At 44.7% G+C, this 22,355-nt stretch overlaps 1 protein-coding gene across 6 annotated transcripts in view; it reads left to right on the top strand.

Annotated features, from left to right (window-relative positions):
- The window catches only part of ptprua (protein tyrosine phosphatase receptor type Ua), a 170,087-nt gene that overhangs the window by 110,049 nt on the left and 37,683 nt on the right, over positions 1-22,355 (top strand). For all 6 annotated transcript variants that reach the window (XM_047332192.1, XM_047332191.1, XM_047332190.1 and 3 more), the window contains exons 8-13: positions 2,510-2,830; positions 6,052-6,161; positions 8,877-9,078; positions 12,385-12,487; positions 13,361-13,640; positions 16,383-16,419. In XM_047332192.1, the coding sequence (XP_047188148.1) occupies positions 2,510-2,830; positions 6,052-6,161; positions 8,877-9,078; positions 12,385-12,487; positions 13,361-13,640; positions 16,383-16,419 (1,053 nt within the window). The remainder of the gene's footprint in view (positions 1-2,509; positions 2,831-6,051; positions 6,162-8,876; positions 9,079-12,384; positions 12,488-13,360; positions 13,641-16,382; positions 16,420-22,355) is intronic.

Genomic DNA, 22,355 nt, shown 5'->3' with positions numbered 1-22,355 from the left:
TTGGCGTATACGATGTCTTCGTAACTGATAAAAAAAATAAACTTATGGCCCAAGATCCAAACATAAGACTAAAGTGATAATAACCTGGAGTTACCTTTGGTGCACTTGGTGCTGCAGGAAGTATTCAGTTGATCCTAGACTCACACTCCTGCTGTACTCCTGCATTCTTTAAAATGTGAGGTGGTTTACTTTGGAGGTTTTTTGAAGCACTTGGATGCTGAAAAGAGCTCTTTAAATGAGAATTATTATTATTATTTTTCACCACTTACATTCCATCAACATAATATACATTAAATACTAGAAGTTACATGTCCATACATTGGTCATAAACTTTTTCTGAAGAACGAGTGTCAGCAGTCAAAGCCCCCTGTGGTTTCAGTGGTAAGTTTGAGCGTGTGCGGCGATGGTTCATCATAAATCCAACATGGCTCCTGGCGGGAGGGACAGGCCTCAGTGGCAACTCACTGAGGCAGCTTTTAAAGATGAGGAGGGTGAGATGAAATGTGCAGACCCACAGGGACTCTCCCTCGTTCATGTTCCCCTTCCTCCTCCCCCTGCTCGTCTCTTGGTCGGCCTCCCCATCCCTCCTTCGCTCCCTCCGCCTCCGGCTAATCCCTCTAATTAGGCTAATCGAGCCAAGTGTCAGTGTGGGGCAGGACTGGCGGAGGACTGGAGGGTGGAGAGGACAGGACGGAGCCCGCTGCACTGCAGCTGTAATGATGAGTAATGGTGTCAGGAGCAGAAGCTGAGCACTCGGTCAGCGAAGCCTCTGGTGGCGGACCTGGTTTCAGCCGGATTCGACGTTGTTTAAAAAAGAATCAAAAACTAACCCACTTATACCCATGCACTTTTGACATGACCAGTACAATACAGTTTTTTTTAAATTGCATTTTAAACCGCAGGATTGATTGATGGTGTTCTCTTGAAAGGGTTTGATCTTGGAATGGTGTCTGCGGTGAAAACACAAATCAACCAAAGTATGCCCATCGCTTCCCCTTTTGGGAAGAGAGAGCAAACATGTTTTAAATCAGCAAGGACTCCTTAGGACATTTCCGCCCGCGTCTCATCTCTGTCCCCTCTGAACTGATGTCTCCTCCATGACATTGCCTCTCTAACGTACGCAGCAGCTCTGATCTGTGTTTAGTGTTGCAGCAGGGTTATAACCACTTCTCCCCCAGTCCAGACAGGCAGCAGCTCTGCACTGCCGGTCCGTGCTATGATGAAGGCATTGCCCCTGGTCTTGGTGAATCCGATGTCCCGGCAGGCCAGGCTACTGGGAAGAACCCCCCCCCCCCCCCCCCCCCCGTGTGCTTAAGACTGGACATTTTGCGTGACAGGAACACGGGCATCCGTAATCACAGCATTCACACGTGGCAGCGGTAATTAGGCGTTGAGTGTTGATGTATGATTCTCTGCTGGGGCCACGCGCTGGTCTCCAAATAAGCTTGATTCACGTTAGGAGGGAAGGGAATGTAGAATGCTGCAATGTGTGTGACTTCTTTCACCCTGTTTCTTGCTCCTTCCCCCATCAATATTCCTCGTTCATGCTGTACTGGATAAGACTTTGGGGTAAAAAATACACTTGTCAGCTACAAGACGAACGGCATCCTATCCCCTCTTACAGGAAATAAACCCATCATGTTTTTGTTTCATCTATCCATTTTCTTTTGATTTTCAATGTCAAAGTAGAAGCAGCAGGAAAGTAGCCAGACATTCGTCCCCGCAGTCACATTCCTCTTCAGCGATCCGGAGGGAGTCTCAGGCTGGATGGGACGTGCGGTCCCTCCAGCATGCTTTGGTCTGGCTTTGGGGATCCTTCCGATTGGACCACTTTCATCCGTGAACTCTTTCTTTGGGTCACAACGAATGACCAGGGGAGAGGGTTGGAGTGTAAATCCTTAAGGACCAGAGTATCACTTGCATAGATGCAGTGCAACGCACCAATCTAACCCCCAGGCACCCTAACTCCATCTTGTGGTTTGACGACAACGGGTTATGAATTTGTATCACAATGACAAGAATGTCACAATAACTTTCCAATATTTTCTTACTGCCGGATCAATAACTAAAAGGTTTAAGTAATGTGAAAGATTTCACCTGGAGAAATGAGCCCACAGAGAAGTGTCACCTACTCTGCTGTTCCCTCTAACTCCAAATTATTGTTTGACCTTGGTCAAGTGTCCAAAAAAATCTATTAATATATTTGTACTAGATAACAGATGAATATAGAAGTTCATCCTTCACCTTGGCATTAGTATGTTTGACAAAATAATCTCAACTCAACGTCTACTTGCTTTTGGCCGCATGTCTTCGTCCGCAGATACAATGTGGTATACCTCGGTAATGTTAGTATCCGGTGTGGCTGTTGATATTGTGTCAATTTGTAAGTGGCCATCTAAAACGAATGAGTTCTGAAAATTCTGCATAGATTTCACATTGAAAACCTCGTAGATCAGCCAAGTTTGTCCAGATGCAGCTATATAACTTCTACTTTCTGCCCCCTTACTAGAACCTATGCGTGCCTTGCGGGGTCTGACGGCCACAGAGATCCTGCCGCGGCTGCTGGCCCTTCAGTGGGAGCCCCTGGGCTACAACCTCACACGCTGTCACACCTACACCTTGTCCCTGTGCTACCGCTACTCCATGCCGACTGGGGGCAGTGGGGGGAACAACGCCACCGTCAGGGAGTGCCTGTCCGTGGACCGCAACACGTCCCACTTCACGCTGAGGGACCTGCCGCCCTTCCGCTCGGTCCACGTCCGGCTGGCGCTGGCCAACCCCGAAGGGAAGAAGGAGAGCAGAGAGGTCACCTTCCAGACCGAGGAAGACAGTGAGTGGGCGGTTTCATTTCACTCAGTGGAGAGCAGGACGAAAAAGATAGAGGGGTTTGTTCAAATAAGGCATGCATGGTTTACCTCCTCGCATCTGCACATCATTATGCACAGCAGTGATGTATTTTATGTATGCACCGAAGCTCCGTCTTGTCATATTTGCTCAGCTCAGACTCTCAGAGTTTCTATGTATCCGTGCATGCTCCTTCATGCACAGATAATTATTGTGTTCTGCTTACACAAATACATGCCTTTAGTCATCCACTACCCGCGAACAAACACAAACATTGACTCACAAAGTAAGCTGGATCAGCGTAACTAAATGGAAGATCAGCCCTTTAAACAGAGACCAGTGGAGCAATAATCAGCTCGGGCCATGGCCCATGGCGAGAATGCTAAAAGGATTTTTGCTTATTGTATTAACATTTTCCTGTGAACGTCAGCAGGGTGGGTGCATTCTAATGCAAATGCACAGAGCGTCTAAGTCCAGAAGGTCAAACACTTATTGTTGTACAGAATAAGCAAGACTTTTCGATGTAATTGAATGCCACTCAGGGATATTCTTGTCCCGGTGAGGAGAGCGAGAGGGACTGATGGCTATGATACAATTTTTTTTTGTTAATTGCATCTTCAAAATGCATTTCAGTAGCTGCCAAAAGACGCATTATTGTTTCACATTCCAATTTACGGCAGTGCTCGAAAATACCGAGCAGTGAAGGAGATATGGAAAAAAAGAATTATCCACACCTACACAGAGCTGACTTGTAGACAGAAAGGGAGTGCATTTACATAAATTGAATTACACGAATGTAGTGTGGTATTTTAATTTTTTCATCCTTTTTGACTGGGTTAAAACACAGACAATCAAAAAAGAAAACAAAAAAAACACCCAATCCCTAGACTTTACTTGATATTTTGAGTGTCGGCAACAGTTTGGAACACTGAATCCCATTCTGACTGCCTGACAGTCCCCGATCCCCCTGTCACATGGAGAGCCGCCATCACCTCCGCAACGACGGTAATTGAAGCGCAGACGGTGACAGTTCCTCCTGCCTGCCCCCTATTGGACTCAACAATCAAACGCCGGTGGAGCGCTTTGCTTACACTGTGTCTCCGCCGCTCGCTGGAAGCAGATTTGAGCTGTCAGGGATTCATGGATACAGCAGGATGATTTTCTTCCAGGTTTCTCTTGCCTACCTCAGCGACAGCGTCTGATGCAGAGAGATGGGCCAAAGAAGTTTGACATCGTCTCCTACAATGCTTCCTCCACTCACACACCGACTCAGTGTGAAGGACGCGAGGGAAATTATTTCAGGACAACAAGAGGAGACAAGGACACTGGCATTGTCTTTTTGGCACGTGAACGGATAATTCAACCTGGGTCAAGCTAGTTGCCGAGATCTGGACACAGGGACGTCAGTGAAAAGAAATATGGCAGGGCGAGAAACATGCATTCAGGCGATAACAGATGGTTGAAAATAAAAAGCTGCAGGTCAGACTCAGGAATCAGATAAGTAGAACGAGTCAGACCGGCCCATTGGAACCACCTGGAGATGAAACACCAAATGGATTCCTAAATATACTATTACCTTTATAGGACACTACATGAAACTGTATGTCAATGTAATTGTGTCATGTTTCAAATGTTAATTTACACTGGACAGATCACATTCTATGTCGATCTTCTGGTCTTTAATTTGCCGAATCAAATAAATAAATGCGTTGGGGCCTCATGACGGCTTCAAAGTCCGTTTACAGGTTTCAGGGAGGAGTGGTGGCTGATGATGTTATTGTGTCACCGCGGGGCCCGTTGAAAAAGCTGATAAATGTCACTTGAGTCAGAATCGGTTAGGCCTGAAGACTGAAACGAGTCTGAAATTGCGAAAAAAACAACCAGGGTCTCTAGGTTACATTAGCTGCTCCGAGCATAGCACACCTGAATATCCCTAAACTGTCGGGTTTTGACAAGGAAGAAGAAGAATGTTTGGAATGAAAAAAAAGGCATTTTTTAACTGTCCAGTGACTCAACAGTTTTTTTTACATCCATGCCCATCATACCATAAGAAAATCTGGACATACTGAGCAGAGACGATTGTGTGATAGGTGTTTTTTCTGGTGTTAGCTGATAGAAATGATAACCTAGACGATAAAAAAATAAGATTCAATAACGTGGAACTGCTCTTTAAAAGTGCGAATATGAAATATCTCTTGTTTTCCTTTGACATGACACCTCTACGAGGAAGAGTCAAATCACGTTGCTTCTTTGCTTACATGTACATTGAATAATGTTATTTAGCCCCTTTGACAAATAGGGAAGATCGTGCAGAGGTTGTTCGGTGCCTCGTGTAGGATATTCAGGATATTATTCTGCCTTTCAGCTTTCGTTTTTCTGTATCTCCTTGAGTCTTCCTTCATTTCATAACAGAAAATGCGATTCACCCGAAATAGATGCAGCCAGGTTTATTTTTGAGTAATTTTTGAGTGTGTTTAATCTGTTTGAGTCGCTCATTATCCATCCCAGCTTCAGTCACCCACCTTGGAAATACAGAAAGTACACCCTGGTACTTCAAAGCTCATTTTCTTTTTTAAAAAAATCCTTGCATAAAACACACACAGTGACATCTTATTTAAAATGACTCACTCAGATTTAGAGATTTCTAATTCTAATTTGTGTTGCCACCGAGCACCGGAGCCAATAACCCAATGGGAGACTCATTATTTATTCTCGCCACTTAGTAATCTGTCCTGCACTTCAGGCACTCAAAAGCGAGCTGCACTCCTTTAATAAGATGCATCTCATTAAGCCCCCCCCAAAAAAGGAAATGCAGAGAGGTACGCAGGCGGTTCAAAGGTTGGATTACTTTGCCATTTGTTTGTCAGTGAGGTGCTAAAGAAGAAAAATCGACTGTCATCCTCCAAGACGCAGTGCTCTGTTATCGGACAGTAGAAGCCAGAATCTCAATTCATCCCGAGGGGCTGGGTGCAAGCCGGTCGCACAGTTTCCTTTCATCACCTCCCGTCTGCTCCGTCTCTCTCTGTGCCTTACACCCCCCCCCCCAAACCCCCCCCGTCCCCGTCCCTCCCTGGCCCCGGTGCTTTTTCGTTTCTGTCAAAGGTGTTTTTTACCCCTTGGCACGCCTGCACAAGAGTCCATTAACTTGAGACCGGAGCGGAGTGTTTGTTTTCTGAGGGGGTTGTTTTTCTTTTCCCCATACTGTAGTTCCTGGCGGCATCGCTCCGGAGTCCCTGACCTTCACCCCACTCGACGACATGATCTTCCTGAAGTGGGAGGAGCCCATCGAGCCCAATGGTCTCATCACGCAGTACGAGGTAGGACACCCCGTTAGTCACGCAAGAAAATGTGCAATCCAAAAGATTAGGCTGTCTTTGAATCACACACTAATCCTCTACAGGTGGAGGGTGTTATTTTCCCCTTGCCAATGTTTATTTTATCCATCCCCCTTCATTACAATGACTCAACTCAAGGGCAAATCCCCTCTGCATGCTTTAAACACTGTACTGCCCCCCCCCCCTGATTTTCCCCAGGCTTTTTTCCCACTGTTTCTTGTGCCCAAATGCTGGTAAGACACATGTGCCTGCGCCTCTGGAGTGGGGAGGACCCACTTTTCACAGATCATGGGATCTACTGTACATGTTTGTATGTTAATGAAGCCAAAGCACAGACCTCAGGCTGTAATTACATTGGGAGGGAGGGGGGAGGTCATTTTAATTACTTATTCGCCTAAGAGATACCTACACACGGGGGCAACTTTAAAGGTTTTCTAATTAATTATTGATGGCCCCATATTTACCGTGCCATAGACCTTTGTCGCGTTGGTTCTGGGTCTGTTTTCTGTAAGTAGATGTGACGCCCCACTCTCAACGTATGGTCGCCCCCGGACATGGAGAGTTAACAGTTTTGTTCATATGGGGAAGCTTGGAAAGTGAGGAACTGGGCAGAGAGTAGGGCGATGCGGTAACCTTGGTCCACATACAGGTGCATGTGCTCCTAAATGCATGGATATTCTAGATCCATGTCAATATCCATGTTTGGAGTCAAAAATCGGGTCGTGGCCGAGTCAAAAATCTGAATATTGGCCTCCTTATTGTCTTTTGTAACCATTTCAGGGGATATTTAGTGAATAGAAAAGATGTGTACTTGCCTAACCCTGACCCCTGAGAACAGGTGCATGGATGTTGCTGTCTTAGGATCACTGGCTATCCTCCAGTCACCCAGTACATCTATGCTCCTCCTCCAGCACCAGCAACGACGCCCACATTCTCCTCAGTCCCAATAACTTTATGAGGATTAAGTTTTGTCCAGACATGGATAGAAGTGACATTTATCTTTATTTGCACAAATGTTATTGTTGCACCAGTATACCAGCAGTGCAGACATAAGCTGTAAGGTGCAGCGAACGTGCAAAACACACTCACCGACTGTGCGCACGAGGGTGTGTGTCTGTGTGTGTGTTAGTTCTTTCTCTTCCATCTCGTTTTATTTCCTCTCACATACCTACGCGAGCCCCGGGATGAGTTGAAGCATTTTTGAGGGGTTCTGTGGACGCGTCAGTTGTATTTACTTGTGTCTCTCCACTTACTTTGTACGCTGTTGTTCCACCTAAGAAATGCACTTCTGCATCCTGTCTGAACACACGGCAACAGTGTATGGCAAGAAAAATATGAGGGAACTGTTTGTTTTTCTTGTGTGAACATTGTGTAGTTCCGTTCTAATATGCACGAACATATTTCAGCAGAGAATGAGCTACGTCATTGAATAAACACTAAAGAGAGAGCAGATCATATACCAAGAATCCATCATCTTGTCCCTGATAAGTCACGTCTCGCAGGCCTGTCTTTGAGTTAATCAATAAGGCATACAGTATGTCAACCACCCAGTTATTCATCTATTCTTGAAAAACGATTATCCCATTCAGGGTCACAGGGGCCTATCAAAGTAAACCACCATGCCAACCCCGAAAGTTAAATGTAAAATCAAATAGGCCGATGACACTCCGCTAGAATGAGGAATGTAAACATTTTTTCACCGGCCTGGTTCATTTCCGCAGTTTTACGAATCTTGATTTACAGACTTGCATTCATCAACCAGCAACAAAAAACAACATCATCATGCCATTCTTCATTCATACTTGTCATCTTCAGTGACTGTTGTTGTTCTTTTTCTCTCTCTATGCTTCTCTTTGTCAACTAATCCAGAGAACTGAGTAAAATAAGGCCGACGTCGCTGTGGAAGAAGAGTGTGACGTAGAATATGCACGAGTCTCATTATCAGTGGCTAACTGCAGCGTGAGATTAATTAGATCCGAGCGAAGAGTTGAAGTCTCTTTGCAGTTGTCCTGAGATTAACTGAGAGGTGTTTCCTCATGAGAGAGTCTTTAAATGAAATGCCATCGGAATTCAATCTTTCAGGTGGTGTGAATAATGAGCTATACACCATGAAGAGCATATCACAGATACTGTATCAACTCTTATACAGTAAGATGAGCTCTGTCCTAAGTATCGTATACTGTACGTTGGGGGAATACTTACAATGACCTAATTTGAACACATGCTGTGCGTGAAAGTGAAAGATCTAACTTTTTTAATTAAAGTTTGATCAAACCCATTTTGAGCTACCTATTTTGCATAAAATGTAAAATGACTCCCCTATCTGAAGAAGGGTTAGAGTTAGTCAGTCAAAGAAGTCAGTTTCTATAGAAGTCAATGAGAAAATGACCCGACTTGATGAACTTCTAACTTGATTTATAATCATTTTCATGAGTATATGGTCTCAGAATGGTGGATGTAATGATTTCTCTTCCACCATCAGGTCTGAATTGTATCTAAATACCTGCATAACTAATGACATTCACGTCAGCCTCAGTTGTACTTTGTGTTTAGTGCTTTTTATAGCATGCTAACATGCTTATCTGAACACAATATACCTGCTGAAGGTCAGCATGTTGGATTTGTCAGTTGTGAGCGTGCCAGCTCAAAGCATGGCCGTTTTGTTTTAATCCAGTGGCATCTCTTCCCTGTTCCCAGATCAGCTACCAGAGCATCGAGTCGTCAGACCCGGGCATTAATGTGCCGGGTCCTCGCCGCACGGTGTCCAAACTGCGGAACGAGACCTACCACATGTTCTCTGGCCTGCATCCCGGAACCACCTACCTGGTGTCAGTCCGCGCCCGAACCGCCAAGGGGTTCGGCCAGACGGCGCTCACCGAAATCACCACCAACATCTCCGGTGAGGCCGAGTTTTGACTGCCATCATTGTTGTGGCTGGGTCCGTTGTGTCTGTGCGATTGGGCCGGGGGATGAGTCAACGTAGGTGCGGTTTAAAATAGTAGATAATAATAATAATAAGTAGATAATAATGACACAATGTACTTTTAGGCTGATGATTTTTTTTTTTTTTAAAGCTGCATTCTGTCATTGGGACAACAACAAGAGAACAATAAACTATTTTTATGATAATGTGTTCCCATTCAAAGCATTTAAAAACCATAAGTTATGACTTGTAATTCCCTCCTTCTGAAGAGCTTTTGATTAAATTACACATATACTTTGAGATTGCACCAATTGTCCTCATGTTCCCTCTGCGTTGGCTTTGTTTGATGCAGACCTAAATTGAAGTGAACAACGAAAATGGTTTAAGCTCAAAGAAAAAAAAAGGAAAAAAACAGCTGTGTTCAGTCAACACCACCGCAAACGGAGTGAGTTTACCATTCAGAGGTGACACCGCAGTTCAGACGTGAGGGAAGCAGCATACTGTATGTGGGATGAAAAGGTTTCGGGTATGGATTTTGAGATTAGACTGGGGATGTACCCGTGGGAAATGTGAAACAGAGTTTTCTACACACGAGGATCCGCAGGCTTCGTGCTCGTATGTCGAGGATCTTTATTAGTCAAGTAATTTTAACTTACCTCTCTGACCTTAAAAACTTTATTTCTTATTTGGGGGAAGACGATAATTGCGAACATCCAATTTAAGTACTGTATGTCCACATACTTTTGTCCAAAGCAAAACTGCATGGCATTAAATACAAGCTCATGCTGATTCCATTGTCAACAACTGTATTTTTTAGTGCTGCCAACAGATATTGGCCTCATTCCTTCATATTAATTTTGCTTTCGTCATATATCCTACATCTGTCCTTGTCCCCTCCACACTCTCTTTTCTTATGGAATTATCATGTTACATTGAAATAACGTGTTGTAAGGAATCAGACCGAAGACGATGTAATCAACATGAGTTGCCTGTTTTTTTGATTTCTTTTTTTATTTTGGACAGAGATGCATGGATATACAGATTTAGACTGTTTTGCCCTAAAAGTATAATGAATCGTCTACTGCTGGTGACACTTAATCATATTGCTATATTCTATTTAGTGGTACGCACTATTTATTAATTATAGAGCTCAATTAAGTAGATTCAGCAGAGTTTTTGTTCAGATTTTAAAAGCATGATTTACGAACTCGTGCAGACTCATTAGTTTGATACCTGCTCTGAATAGATAAGCAAATGATCATATGAATCCATTTTGGACTGAATATATGGGTGTCAAATTGAAATGCTCAGAATATTTGTTTTAGGTAGGGTTGTAAATGACGTATCAGTCAGTTTTTGGAACATTTTGGTCTTTTCGGGCTCAAACCTATTTGATTAAATTGTCCACTTCTTTTTGTTTTTATTCCATAACTGCCTCCACCTCAGCTGATAATTGATGTGATGTATTTTAAGGGATTCAAACAAGCTGCGGTGTGTTTGACCCGTGATTGCTCACCCATGGCTGCGTAGGTGTAATAAAAGTGGCTGTACCGGGCCCTATAGGAACTGGATGACTCTGAAGCATGGTACTGCAAACACAAAACATGCAACAGTGTATGTACAAAACACGACATGATGCAGCTCGTTCTCCATCAGTGACGGAAAATCTATGCGGCTGCTGGGAGACCCAGATGTTATGAGCAGAGGCAGAAGAAAAAGCAGCGGACGACACGAGCTAACACTGTGTAGTGTCACCTAACTCTGAAGGCCGTCCTTCGCACAAGTGGCCTCACATGGCACAGACTTTACTTTACGTCCCACTAAAATAAACTAACTGACCATGGGACACAGAGACTGGCTGGTTGTTATGTCCGTCTTATCTCATCAGTACGGTCATAACTATACTACAGACAGACAGTGAACTTTAATATGTTTATCATAGATGACATTTGAGTGTGACCTGTATACAGGGGTCCAATGGAGAAACGGAATCAGGGGCGGACTGAAATATGGTCACTATGCTCATCCCGTAGGAAAGTTATCCAGATTGCAAAATACTGTGGAAAAACAATTTCGCCAAATTGCATGTTATCACAGGAGAAAGTGAAGAATACATTTTATAGTCACAGCAAAAAATTTAAATAAAAATTCCAATATAGTTATAATTATGTTATGTCAAGTTAATAAAACGTGTCACTTTAGCTCCCAGCCACTGAGCACAGAAAGCACCACTTTGCTGCACGCAGCAGGTCCGTGAGGGTTCCCATCACGCACAGGTGAGGCATGTGGTGCGTGAGGTCCGTCGACTCATTGGAAGTTGCTGCTTATTAGATCATTATATGAGCTGGTCAAGTTGACTGTTGACTGCCTCAGGCCGCCCGTGTGTCCACCACTGTTCCCCATCCCGTCTTATCAACCTGGCCCATTTTGTTGAGAAGGTGGCCCGTGTGGGCTCACAGCTGCCGCAGTATACATTTCAGCCTACATTATCACACGCTCTCTCTTGGCTGTGCTGTCAGAAAACCCCAGCGGGATGCCGGCTTTTGGTGGCAAGCATGAAAGTGTAATGTGGCACTATTGCTCTTTTCATAATTCATGTTGGATTGAACCACCTAACATGCACTGGCGGAAACTGTCCCTGACGCCGCGATGTATAATGCAGGCCTGCAGCTGCCGGGTGCAAAGCGTGTGTGTGCGCGTGCGCGCGCTTGTGTGTTTCAGTTGCACAAGCAGATTTTTACGACATATCTAATGCCCCCTGCCTTCGAAGCAGAAACGTTTGCACGTCCATTCCGGAGCCCGTTTTTTTAGGTTCTGCGCATCTGTTGGACCAGGATAGCCATTTGCTTCACTACATCCTCCAGTTAATTCACTCCCCGTAGTAAACAGAGATGGGTACACTCAACCTCTTTGTCCCCAGAGCTTTTCTGAGGTTGTGCAACCTAATTATATTATAAGGGCCTGTTGTTTTCTCTGTAGCTGGCTGCTGTTTCTAGTCATCATCAGTCAATGGCCCTGCGTGGGAGGCCACCACGCACCGCAGTTCCCGGGGGGCAGGTGCCGGTACTGATTAAAGATAGCTTACGGTACCTTTTCATGGTGGATGAATTACTAAACTATCCGAGCAGAAGTGCGGCTACTTGTCTTTTTTAAACCCTCATATCCAAAGAAAACATGTTTGATCCTCTCCAGGAAATGCAAAAGGTGAACGCTGCTGTTAAAATAACGCTGGTTTTATTGCACAGCATGTCAACTTTCCCCTTCCCCTCATTCTTTCCTCAGCGCCGGTGTTTGACTATGAAGACATCCCCTCGCCGCTGAGCGAGTCAGAGAGCACCATCACCGTGCTGCTGCGCCCTGCGCTGGGGAGAGGCGCTCCTGTCAGGTACAACTAACACACGCCTCAATCCCACGCCGGCATTCATTCAAGGCTCTTCCGCACCGTGATATTTATAGCTGCTGTCAGAAGGACGGTGTAGTACGTCTTCAGTCTTGTGGCTCTGCAGATGCCATTTATAAGTTCAATGTTATCAAGAGCCACACGTGTTGTAAGGAATGTTTCATAGGAATTACAAGTGATCGATTGCACGTCAGGATTTACCCACCAGCTGACTGTCCTCACTGAGCTACTTTATTATTCATTCTATGCTGAAACCTGTGCAATCTTATCAGACAGCTGTGGATGGAAACCACATGCCAACCAGCCAAAGCGTTGACTGCCTGACAGCTATGCGACTGTAATGAGCGTCACCCAGTGTCAGTCAAGAATCGCGGTTCGAGGAAAAAAGAACTAAAGGAGGTCTAACTTTAAAGGCAGCCTCTACGGAGCTATGACATGAGTCGGCAAGATGGAAAAACAGTGCAGAATTGTGTATATGATGGAGCGTTATAGAGTATTAATGTGTATTACAGTCCATAAAGTTCATGCTTTATAATACGCACAACGTTTTTCTTCTCCAGTTTGTGGTACCTTGCATCAAACAGGCACTTTTCCAACTGCAATTATGTATTTTTCCCCTTCAATATAGTTTTTTCTCAGTTTAATTGCCGTTGCTTTCGTAAATACAAATCATAATTCTGCCTTTTCCATTTAAAAAATTCGGAACCATTACAACTTTTGAATCACTACTTATGTATTTAACTCACTTTCAATCTCGGTTTGAAACAGGACAAACTTAACAAAGCTCAAAAAAAGGTAGTTTGTGGACTTTGTAGTAGCAGTTTTTGATTGTGTAAACATATATATATCCTCCTGCAGTGCCTACCAGGTGGTGGTGGTGGAGGAGGACGGGTCCCGCAAGGTGAGGCGGAGGGAGCTCGGCTCCGTCGACTGCTTCCCCACGTCAAACTCCCACAGCGAGGCCCAGGCCAAGGGGGCGCCGCATTACTACACGGCCGAGCTGGCCCCCAGCAGTCTGCCTGAGGCCACGCCCTTCACCGTGGGCGACAACCACACCTACAACGGCTACTGGAACAGCCCCCTGGACCCCACCAAGAACTACCTCATCTACTTTCAGGCCACCAGCAACTTCAGAGGGGTAATAACAGTTAAGATGTCAGACATGGCTTTTTTTGTTTCTGCAGCCCGGCCACGCTGCTTCTCTGTTTGAGCTACCTTGTCAGTCAATTTAGATTTGTGTCGGGAGGCAGCGTGAGAGAGGAAACCGCCCTCTGCATAAACAAGGCTTTATTTATCTCTAAATGGAAAGATGTATGTCTGCAGGCATCATTCCGTGTAGCTTTGGGTCGGTCGTTTCCCGCTGGTAAATCTTGGACTTGTTAATGTTGAGTAGTTTTTCAATGAAAAAGAAAAACAGTGAGGGTTTTTTTTTTCTCCTCCATAAAAACACTTCAAAAACATCACACGAGTAATGTGTCAAAATGAATCTTAACAGCTCTTAGAAGATAATTGCTTGCAGAACACAATGTGCATTCCTGCCTCTTTTTTTTTTTTTTTTAATCATCCAGTTGTCAGATTCCCTCATATTCAAGCTCTTTAAAAACTTTACTAGTCTGTCGGGTTTTTTTTTCCTTCGGGGAATATCAAACACTGCCTCGCAGGCTTGAAAATAACTGAAAAGCAACTCAGTGAGCAATTGGAAAAGTGACTGAAGCATAAATAAGGAATGTGGCTTGCCAGTCTTGCACAGAAGCGGCGAAAAAAAAGCAAACGTTCCTAAAATCATTCTGCACATACGGAGCTCATGTGTGTGTGTGCCTGCCTGCAGGGTCTCATCTAGATATCAGCACCTGACTTATCACAGGGTGCAGCCGGTTTCCTCTGGGTGCCGGTGGGTGGGTCCACAGAGCTGAGGAAAGGCCAACAGACAGCCTCTGGTCCGGGTCCGGACCAACACGCTGGGTGTCCGACTAAAATTTCTCCCGTTTGATCTGAAATCAGCGCTGCACTTTTACCCATCAGAGCGGTTTGTGAAGATTCTCCCCCAGGACCAAATTAAAAGCTCTGTTGGCACAGCCTCTCTTAGCCAGAGAGGAGCCAACATAACAAGCTGAATATCACACTTCATTTTCTTTTTGTCCTGCAAACATTATCATCTCCAGTCGTTGTGTTTCACCAGAGATGAGCTGCTCGAGAAGGAGGGAAGGGAAAAAAAACAAATTATTTTGACAATTACCCTGGAAATAATTAGACGTACGAGGCTCACCGTGGACCGTGAGCTGCCGTAGAATTGAAACAGTAATTGCTTTGGCAGATATGCCTTCAGTGGCGCTTGAAAGATGCACGATTGGTGCTGCCACTTTCTTGTGAAGCACACAAGCAGAAAAAAAACTTTTTGTATTTAGCAGCTAAATTCAGTTTTTTTTCAGCCATGCTTATCACTACTTTCACTGTTTTGAAAGGGGCAGATGTCGCCGGTAGCAGTTTATATGGGCTCTAGCTAATTTGTGTTTATTATTTTTCCAAGTAACTTGGTAAGGCACTAGATTGGGAGCCTGTTTGCAAGCCGGCGCCTTGTCGTCGTCTGCCCTCAGTCAGAACGAAGCACCACTCTGAAACCCGCTGTCCACGGTGTGCCCACCTCCGAACTGCTGACGGAGGCAGAGAGGAGCTGGTGAACATTGCGGCGCATTTAGAGGCTTAAAGAGTTGGATTTTAATTTTTTTTTTTACCTCGTCAGGAGTTAATAGAGACCAAGTCGGGATATTGGACAAAAATTTGTCGGGTGGACAGAAACGACTCCAAATGAATTCTAATGCTGCTCCGCGTCTGCTGGATGTGTAAATGGGAAGCCGTTTGCTGACGCATAACAATTTTGAAAGGTGTGCAGGGTTACAAGGCTGCTATTTCAGTGCGGTTGATACATTTATTCAACATTTCATACCTCATTTTGCTCATTTTATTCTCAGGTTTGTAGACTGCAAACATTATTAAATTCCACAACTCAGGCCTGTAGCGTTGTCTGTGTATCAGACAACAAAAACATGATTAAATACTGTACCTCAACCGAGTGTTCCTTATTCATGACTTTGTTTATAATGGATTCTGGAGGGAATCGGGAGGGATTCATATTGGGTGACACTGGAATCTGATTTGATAAAATGCAATGGAAATCCAAGCCCATTGATGTGGATTCCACTATACTGTAAATCCCACATCTTCACGAGACCAGCGGCTCGGTTGCATTAAATTTGCGACTTTGACAGGCGCCAGTGTGTCTGCTCCAAAAGGCCAAAAGCATACCTTGACGGAGGGCGAGATGACACATGACATAAACCCCGCCGCAGCTTTAATAACCCCTGGGTGCGAGTAAATATGACTTATCTGTCACCGAGGAGATGAGAATCCGCTTGAAGTGGATTTCCAATTAAAAAAAGGTGATTGGCAACGGGTGCGCGGTGAAAGGTTTTCGACTCCAGTCGCAGAGCACATATTAGCATAATTGCCCATAAAGACTGATTTAACTTCGCTAAATCTTAATTTGGTAAAATGTCATCCACCTCTACCTTTGGGATAGAGGCGGATGTGGGGTTTTTTCCCGTTTTCTTTTGAGGGATGTGGGGTCAGGGTCAATCAGGGGCCCCGGGTGAGGGGACCTTACATGGTGAGGAGGACAGGAGGTCTTCTCATATAACAAGGAGATGTCTTCCTAGTGGAAATAATAATAATAATTCAGAATTTACGGACAAGGTTGTGGATTTCAAAAAAGGTCTTGACTCATGATTAAGTTACACCGCGGTGCTTGTTGCCATCATGCTCATCAATGTGTGTTCACGGCACCAAACACGATTAATTAACTCCGCCTTTCTTCTCCTTGCAGGAAACCAGGATCAACTGCATTCGGATCGCTCGCAAAGGTACCACCCTCTTTTCTCTCCTCTTCTGTCAGTCTTTAAGGTGCTGCATGTGTCACGGCTATGTCGATAAGGCATCAAGTGAATAATGGATCAGTTTACCTTTAAACATGGCCGTCACAGACACAGAGTTCTCATGGTTTGTCCTCCTCTCCCTGAACTCTTGCTCATCCACAGTGCTGTGCAGTTTAACAGAGGTGTTGTTCTCGTCTCCGTGCAACTTTCAGACCTTCAGCTTTATGGCAATTGCACGCATTGGATGTAGTAAACGTTAGATAGGCAAAGTGAAACCAGCGCAGAATGAAGTCATTCAAAAGTCTGGCCCTGGAGCATTACCTTCCCCAACAGTATGTCATAATTTGATAAGACAGCAATGCCAAGTTTAAAAACAAAAAATAAACTAATGGTGACATGATTTATTTCATATTTACTGCATGTTAAATGTTACCAGCTGAGGGAGGTGAGGTGTTCAGACAATATAAAAATTTATAAATAAATAAATATTTCTGAACTTCAGATTGAAAAAATTGGAAATATTAAATGTGAAGAGATAGTTGGTGGCTCAGACGAAGGGGTCGGTGGTTCGATTCCCTGCTTCCCCCGGAACACCTAAGTAAAACCCTAAATTGCCTCTGATGGCTCCTCCGGCAGTGTATGAATGTAACAGGAAATAGCGCAGTAAATAGCAGCGCTGTATTAACGTGTGTGTGTGTGTGTGTGTGTGTGTGAGAGAATGTGTAAATGTGACCTGTGCTGTAATGCGCTTTGAGTGGTCACTAAGATAAGACTAGAAATGTGCTGTATGAGTACAGTTCATTTCCCAAACTTGGAGGAACCAAAATGGTAAATCATTTTTTTGTTGAATTTTAATGAGGATCATGGAGTCTTTGACTTCATAGACCTTAGTCAAAGTGACAGTAAGCTCCAGGAACTCCAGCTTCACTCACTGCTGACTGGGGAAAGAAAAACATCGGTGAGTGAGAGAGAAGCTAATGGAACAGAGGTGACTTCAGGCCTTCAACTCTCTAGTTTGCTGAAGAGTTTCTATAAATGAAAAACCCATTTTAATGCTATTATGTCCTTAATTTTTCAACAATAGCTGTGGGATTACATGATTGCGTTTCTTTCCCATGCGGGAAACTCACACACTCATATGTGTGACACGTCTTTTTCTCATCCGGTCATGTGTCTGGTATTTGGGTGTTGTTTTCCTGATGCCAGATTCCAAGATGGGGGCCAGTCACTTGAATAGAGATTGCTAACTGAGTGTCTGAGCTGCAGTTGTACTGTACATGCCGGTCACATTCCTTTTTCAGTGTGAACTATGAATGTGTGATGCAGCTCCCATCTGATCAGATGTTTCTATGCACCTGCCATAATTTTGATCCTTCTGATTAAATTGTGGTCTGACTTTGACTGTTCTATGAGTCATTTCTCACTCTAAGAGCAAAGGAACATTATGCGCCCTTTGATATATTCATTTATTTATTTTTATTTTTATTTTCTCTTCCCCTGAGCCGCCAGGGCAATTTTCCCGGTGTTGTATGAAGCCAGTTTCTCAAAATAAAAAAATAAAAAGACACACTCCATAACATCCATTCTAAAGCAGATCTTATCACAGACAGTTAATTGTAAAAACAAATCTAAAATATGTCATTTTATTTTGAATATTTTGGATAATTTTTTTGTCCACAACCCCCCCCCCCCCAGGTACAGAATCATCATTCTAGGTTGTTGTAGTACCAGTTCCCCTGGGACAAATCGTCTACAGCTCTTTTAATAAATCCATACGACTGATACACGAGTTGCATTCGTCCCGTTTCCTGGCAGTGGCCGCTCGAGGTTTGCTGCCCCCGGCGGTGGACACAGCACGTGCTGTTTCCACAGGTGCCACCGAGCCATCCGAGGACACTTAAGGCTGATAAATATCACTATGTCAAGACCGAGGATCACAGGGTTCTTACCGACGGCGTTACAGCTTACATCAGCCATCAGACAGCATCTGTCCCTGTCCCTGAGAAAAACCCTCTCATGTGAACCTCCTGGGGTGAAAGTGAACTGATACAGTTTTCACCTTAACCGGGTTGTTATGGCGAGATCTGTGTTGGCATCGTGTCCTGTTGTTTCTCACTCAAGCAGGTTTGCGTTGACGCGGGTGGAAAGATTCTAACGGATCATGATGATTGTAATGAGCAGATAAGACAACGGCGCACCGGGGACTCGTTCGACACCTGTCTGCTCGCGCGGTCGCCCCATGGACTCCTCTGTGAAGCCGTTAGATGCAATGGTGTCATTATCTATGGAAATAAGGAGCGCCAAATAGAAAAAAATCCATCTAACATAATGTTGAATAAGTGGAATCGTGATTCCCGAGGGAATCGTAACCTCTGTAGGAGTTCCTGTGGTTCCAGTAGCTCCGGCTGTGTGGTGCGAGGTGCATGTCAGGGCTGATAACCTGGATCAGGCTGCTGCTTACGAGATTTGACACCGGACCCGGTGTTGTTTTGGGTGTTGCAGGGAGGAAGCCCCTGTGCCAATCGCTCGTCCGCAGAGACGCTGAAAGGAAAGGTGAAAGCAAACAGAGCGTCCGTGCTCTCCCTCTCACTCTGCGCCTCCTGGATCACTGACACTGACATTTGGCGAACCCCTTTTGGGCTCTGATGGCTTTGAAATCCACAATAAAGCAACATTTCTTTTTCTCCTTTTCTTTTTCTCCTCCTCCCTGAGAGAGGAAGTGACCGAGTGTTTGCTCGAGAGACAGACACGCATAGATGGCTCTCTGTTCAAACAAAATGGGAGAGGGGAAACAGACAGAGGGCGAAATGGAGTTGCCCCCCCTCCCAACTGAATTATGCCTGGAGTTTGTAGTGCTCTTGAGAAAGGTGGCAGTTAAATTGGATTCCTCTCCCTGAACTCTTTCTTATCTGGAGTGTGATGACATCAAAGAACCCTGCCACAGCGTTGTCTGCCAGCAGGTCACGTAAATCGAGGGGAGGTGGGTTGCAGGCATATTTATAGAAGCCATTTTTTTTAAATTATTTTTTTCCGAAGCTGTGCATATTCGACTGGGCACCCCCAGAGGGCATGCGGAGGTTCCCGCTCCTCCTTCGGAGGTGGCACAGGGGTCCCATTCCTGGATGCTGTGTTCAACGCAGCGGCAGGTCGAGCCACCGCAGCAGTGGACACTTTTTTTTCTTTGTTTCCATTTTTTAATTTCTCTCTATGCCACCGGGGGACTTCTCTTTTGTTTTATTTTAGTCCTCAGATGAAATACAGCCATCACCAGCTAACAGAACAATGGGAACATGTTCATAACGAATTGTGAAAGATTCAGTTTCCGGCAAGACAAAAAAAAAGCATCAGATTCACATGAAGCTTTTGCAGCATTTTTAAAAATGTTTTGCTTAAAATCGGCGTGACAGCTAATTGGAATCAGATCATAGCCTAAAAAAACACACCTAGTTTACTCTGTTTACCTCAACTGTAGATCGACCCGGGCCTTTATATTACATATGTTATAAGTCATGGTTACATCTTTTTATTACACATGCGAGTTTGAAATATTCAAGTGTTGGGTGGCAACACTGAAAGCACTTCTCCATCACCTGATATCATAACGTCTTACATTACCAAGTAAATCTACAAGATGCAGCACTCGAATCAGAGCAAACCCCAAGTAAACAATGAGTGAATTTGAAAAAGTAACTCCAGTTTAAATCATCTTCACGTCAAGTTTAAAACTAAGACGCCGAGGGATCTGGCCCGCTTTTCGGAACTGTTTGCTCGGCGGCTGTCGAAGGAGCCAAAGTGATGTCCTGAGCAGACAGATGAGCAAATCACCCGAACCCATGAAACGGGAGGGATTCAACAGGATAAATATTATATGAGATGTCTGTTTTGAACAGTTTTCTAAAACTTGGGAGTGGGACATCGATCTGGTTCACTTTGTTTAAGTATACAGTATATCCATGAGAAGGGGTGAAGTAGGTTCATCCATAGAACCTTCATCACCCCAACATTAATCCACTCGTGAGTCAACAGTGCCATTGCAGATTTATTATCATAGATTTGTTTTTTCGGAGTAGCTTAACATTGATCGGGGGGGAGATGGTGTTTCAGTGGCAAAGAGAGTATCAGAGCAGGCGCAGCAGTAGAGAGGTGTTTGTTCGGATCTGTTCCTGCTGGACAGCTTTTATTTGAGATTTTATGTTGTGTGTGTGTCAGGCTAATAAAAGGAAACTGCAAACAATGAGGGGGTTTAGTTTTATCGACAGTACCTCAAGTTCAAGTGCTAACTTGAGGTACTAACGCTGACCCACAGCAGGAGAGCGGTGAGTGGGACATGACTGCGCGCGTTGAACAAGCGCTGATGCGGAACTTGTACCCAGCGCGGAATTTACATGCGTGAGCCGATATCATACATGTAATTCCAGTCCCATTATAGATGCAATATTGTGATTGGCCCAACCAGTTTCAGGATGTATGGAAATGTTTCTGAATCGGCGGAGGGGGAAAGGGGGACAGAGCCATCTGTGAGCGTGAATAAACATGAGCTTGCTGACAGCTCTTGTTGCTGCTGTGTGTGTGTGTGTGTGTGTGTGTGTGTGTGTGCGCGTGTGTGCGTGTGCGCATGCGTGCGTGTGTTTGTGTTTACTTGTGTCATTTTTTCGGTGTGCCCAGCACAGTGCAGTGTGTTTCCTCTGATAAATTGCACAGCGATACAGGGAAATGATGAATTATGATGTGTCTCACAATCTTTACCCTTCCTCCCTCACTCCTGTGAATTTCCCTGCATATCCACTGCTGGGTTGTTTTTTTTGGAGGGTTTTTTTTCTGGTGCGATGACATTTACAGTGATATCCAAAGACTAAATAAGGCCCCATAAAGCAGAATGACTCAGCCAGCATGATTCGTGTTATTATGGTGAGTCTGTCAGCCTATTGTCTGCCAGCAGCTATTGTCACCACCAGTCCACAGCTTATCAGACCAAACTCTGCATTCTGTTTCACAGTAACGACCCCCTCCCCTCATTCCTTTCAGTCACAGATAAAAAGCAATAACTCCCCCATGAAGCATCTTTGCTTTGTTTTAAATACAGAGATGTTGTCCAATTCAACAACGCTGCCAAACCTCACAGAGTCCCTTAAACAATTCCAATTTCTCTGTGTTTCCTTATACTCCCTGTCTCATTTGTTTTTCTCATCAGTGAGATGGCTTATTAATGTAGAGCGTGCTGCTAAACGTGTAATAATGCTCCTTCAGCTCATTCGTCCCTAAAAGCAATGTTTCACCTTTGGATGGAACGCGACGGGGAGCGATTCCATGCTCTTGGCAGGCTGCGATGTCAAAGCACTGAGACTGTGTCATGTAGGCAGAGAGGGGGAAATGCATGAATGCACCACTTAGGTGAGATAACCAGAATGTTGGCTCTCGCAGGCCAAACGTGTTTAGGTCTCCTTTGTTGGAGCTCATGTTGCACAGAAATCGTGTCTTAAGCCCTTTACTGTCTGGCGAGCTCTTTGTGGTGCAGCATCTGGTGATTAAGTGTGATGCAGCTTCTGCAATGGGCTGCACGGTGGTGTAGTGGTTAGCACTTTCGCCTCACAGCAAGAAGGTTCTGGTCGCGAATCCCGGTTCAAACCAACCAGGGCCTTTCTGTGTGGAGTTTGCATGTTCTCCCCTTGTCTGCGTGAGTTCTCTCCGGGTTCTCCGGCTTCCTCCCACAGTCCAGAGACATGCAGATTCTCTAACCAGTTAGGTTAATTGGAGACTCTAAATTGACCGTAGGTGTGAATGTGAGAGAGAATGGTTGTTCATCTCTGTATGTGGCCCCCGCGACCTTTGGGTGGATAGAGCGGTAGACGATGGATGGGTGGATGGATGGCAGCTCCTGCATGGTAATAAACTCACTTCAGCTGGAAACACTGCGACTGGATACG

This window comes from Scophthalmus maximus, chromosome 5 (assembly GCF_022379125.1).
Source record: "Scophthalmus maximus strain ysfricsl-2021 chromosome 5, ASM2237912v1, whole genome shotgun sequence".
NCBI lineage: Eukaryota > Metazoa > Chordata > Actinopteri > Pleuronectiformes > Scophthalmidae > Scophthalmus > Scophthalmus maximus.
Note: the sequence above shows the minus strand (reverse complement) of the source record. Positions and strands in the feature narration are given on the sequence as shown.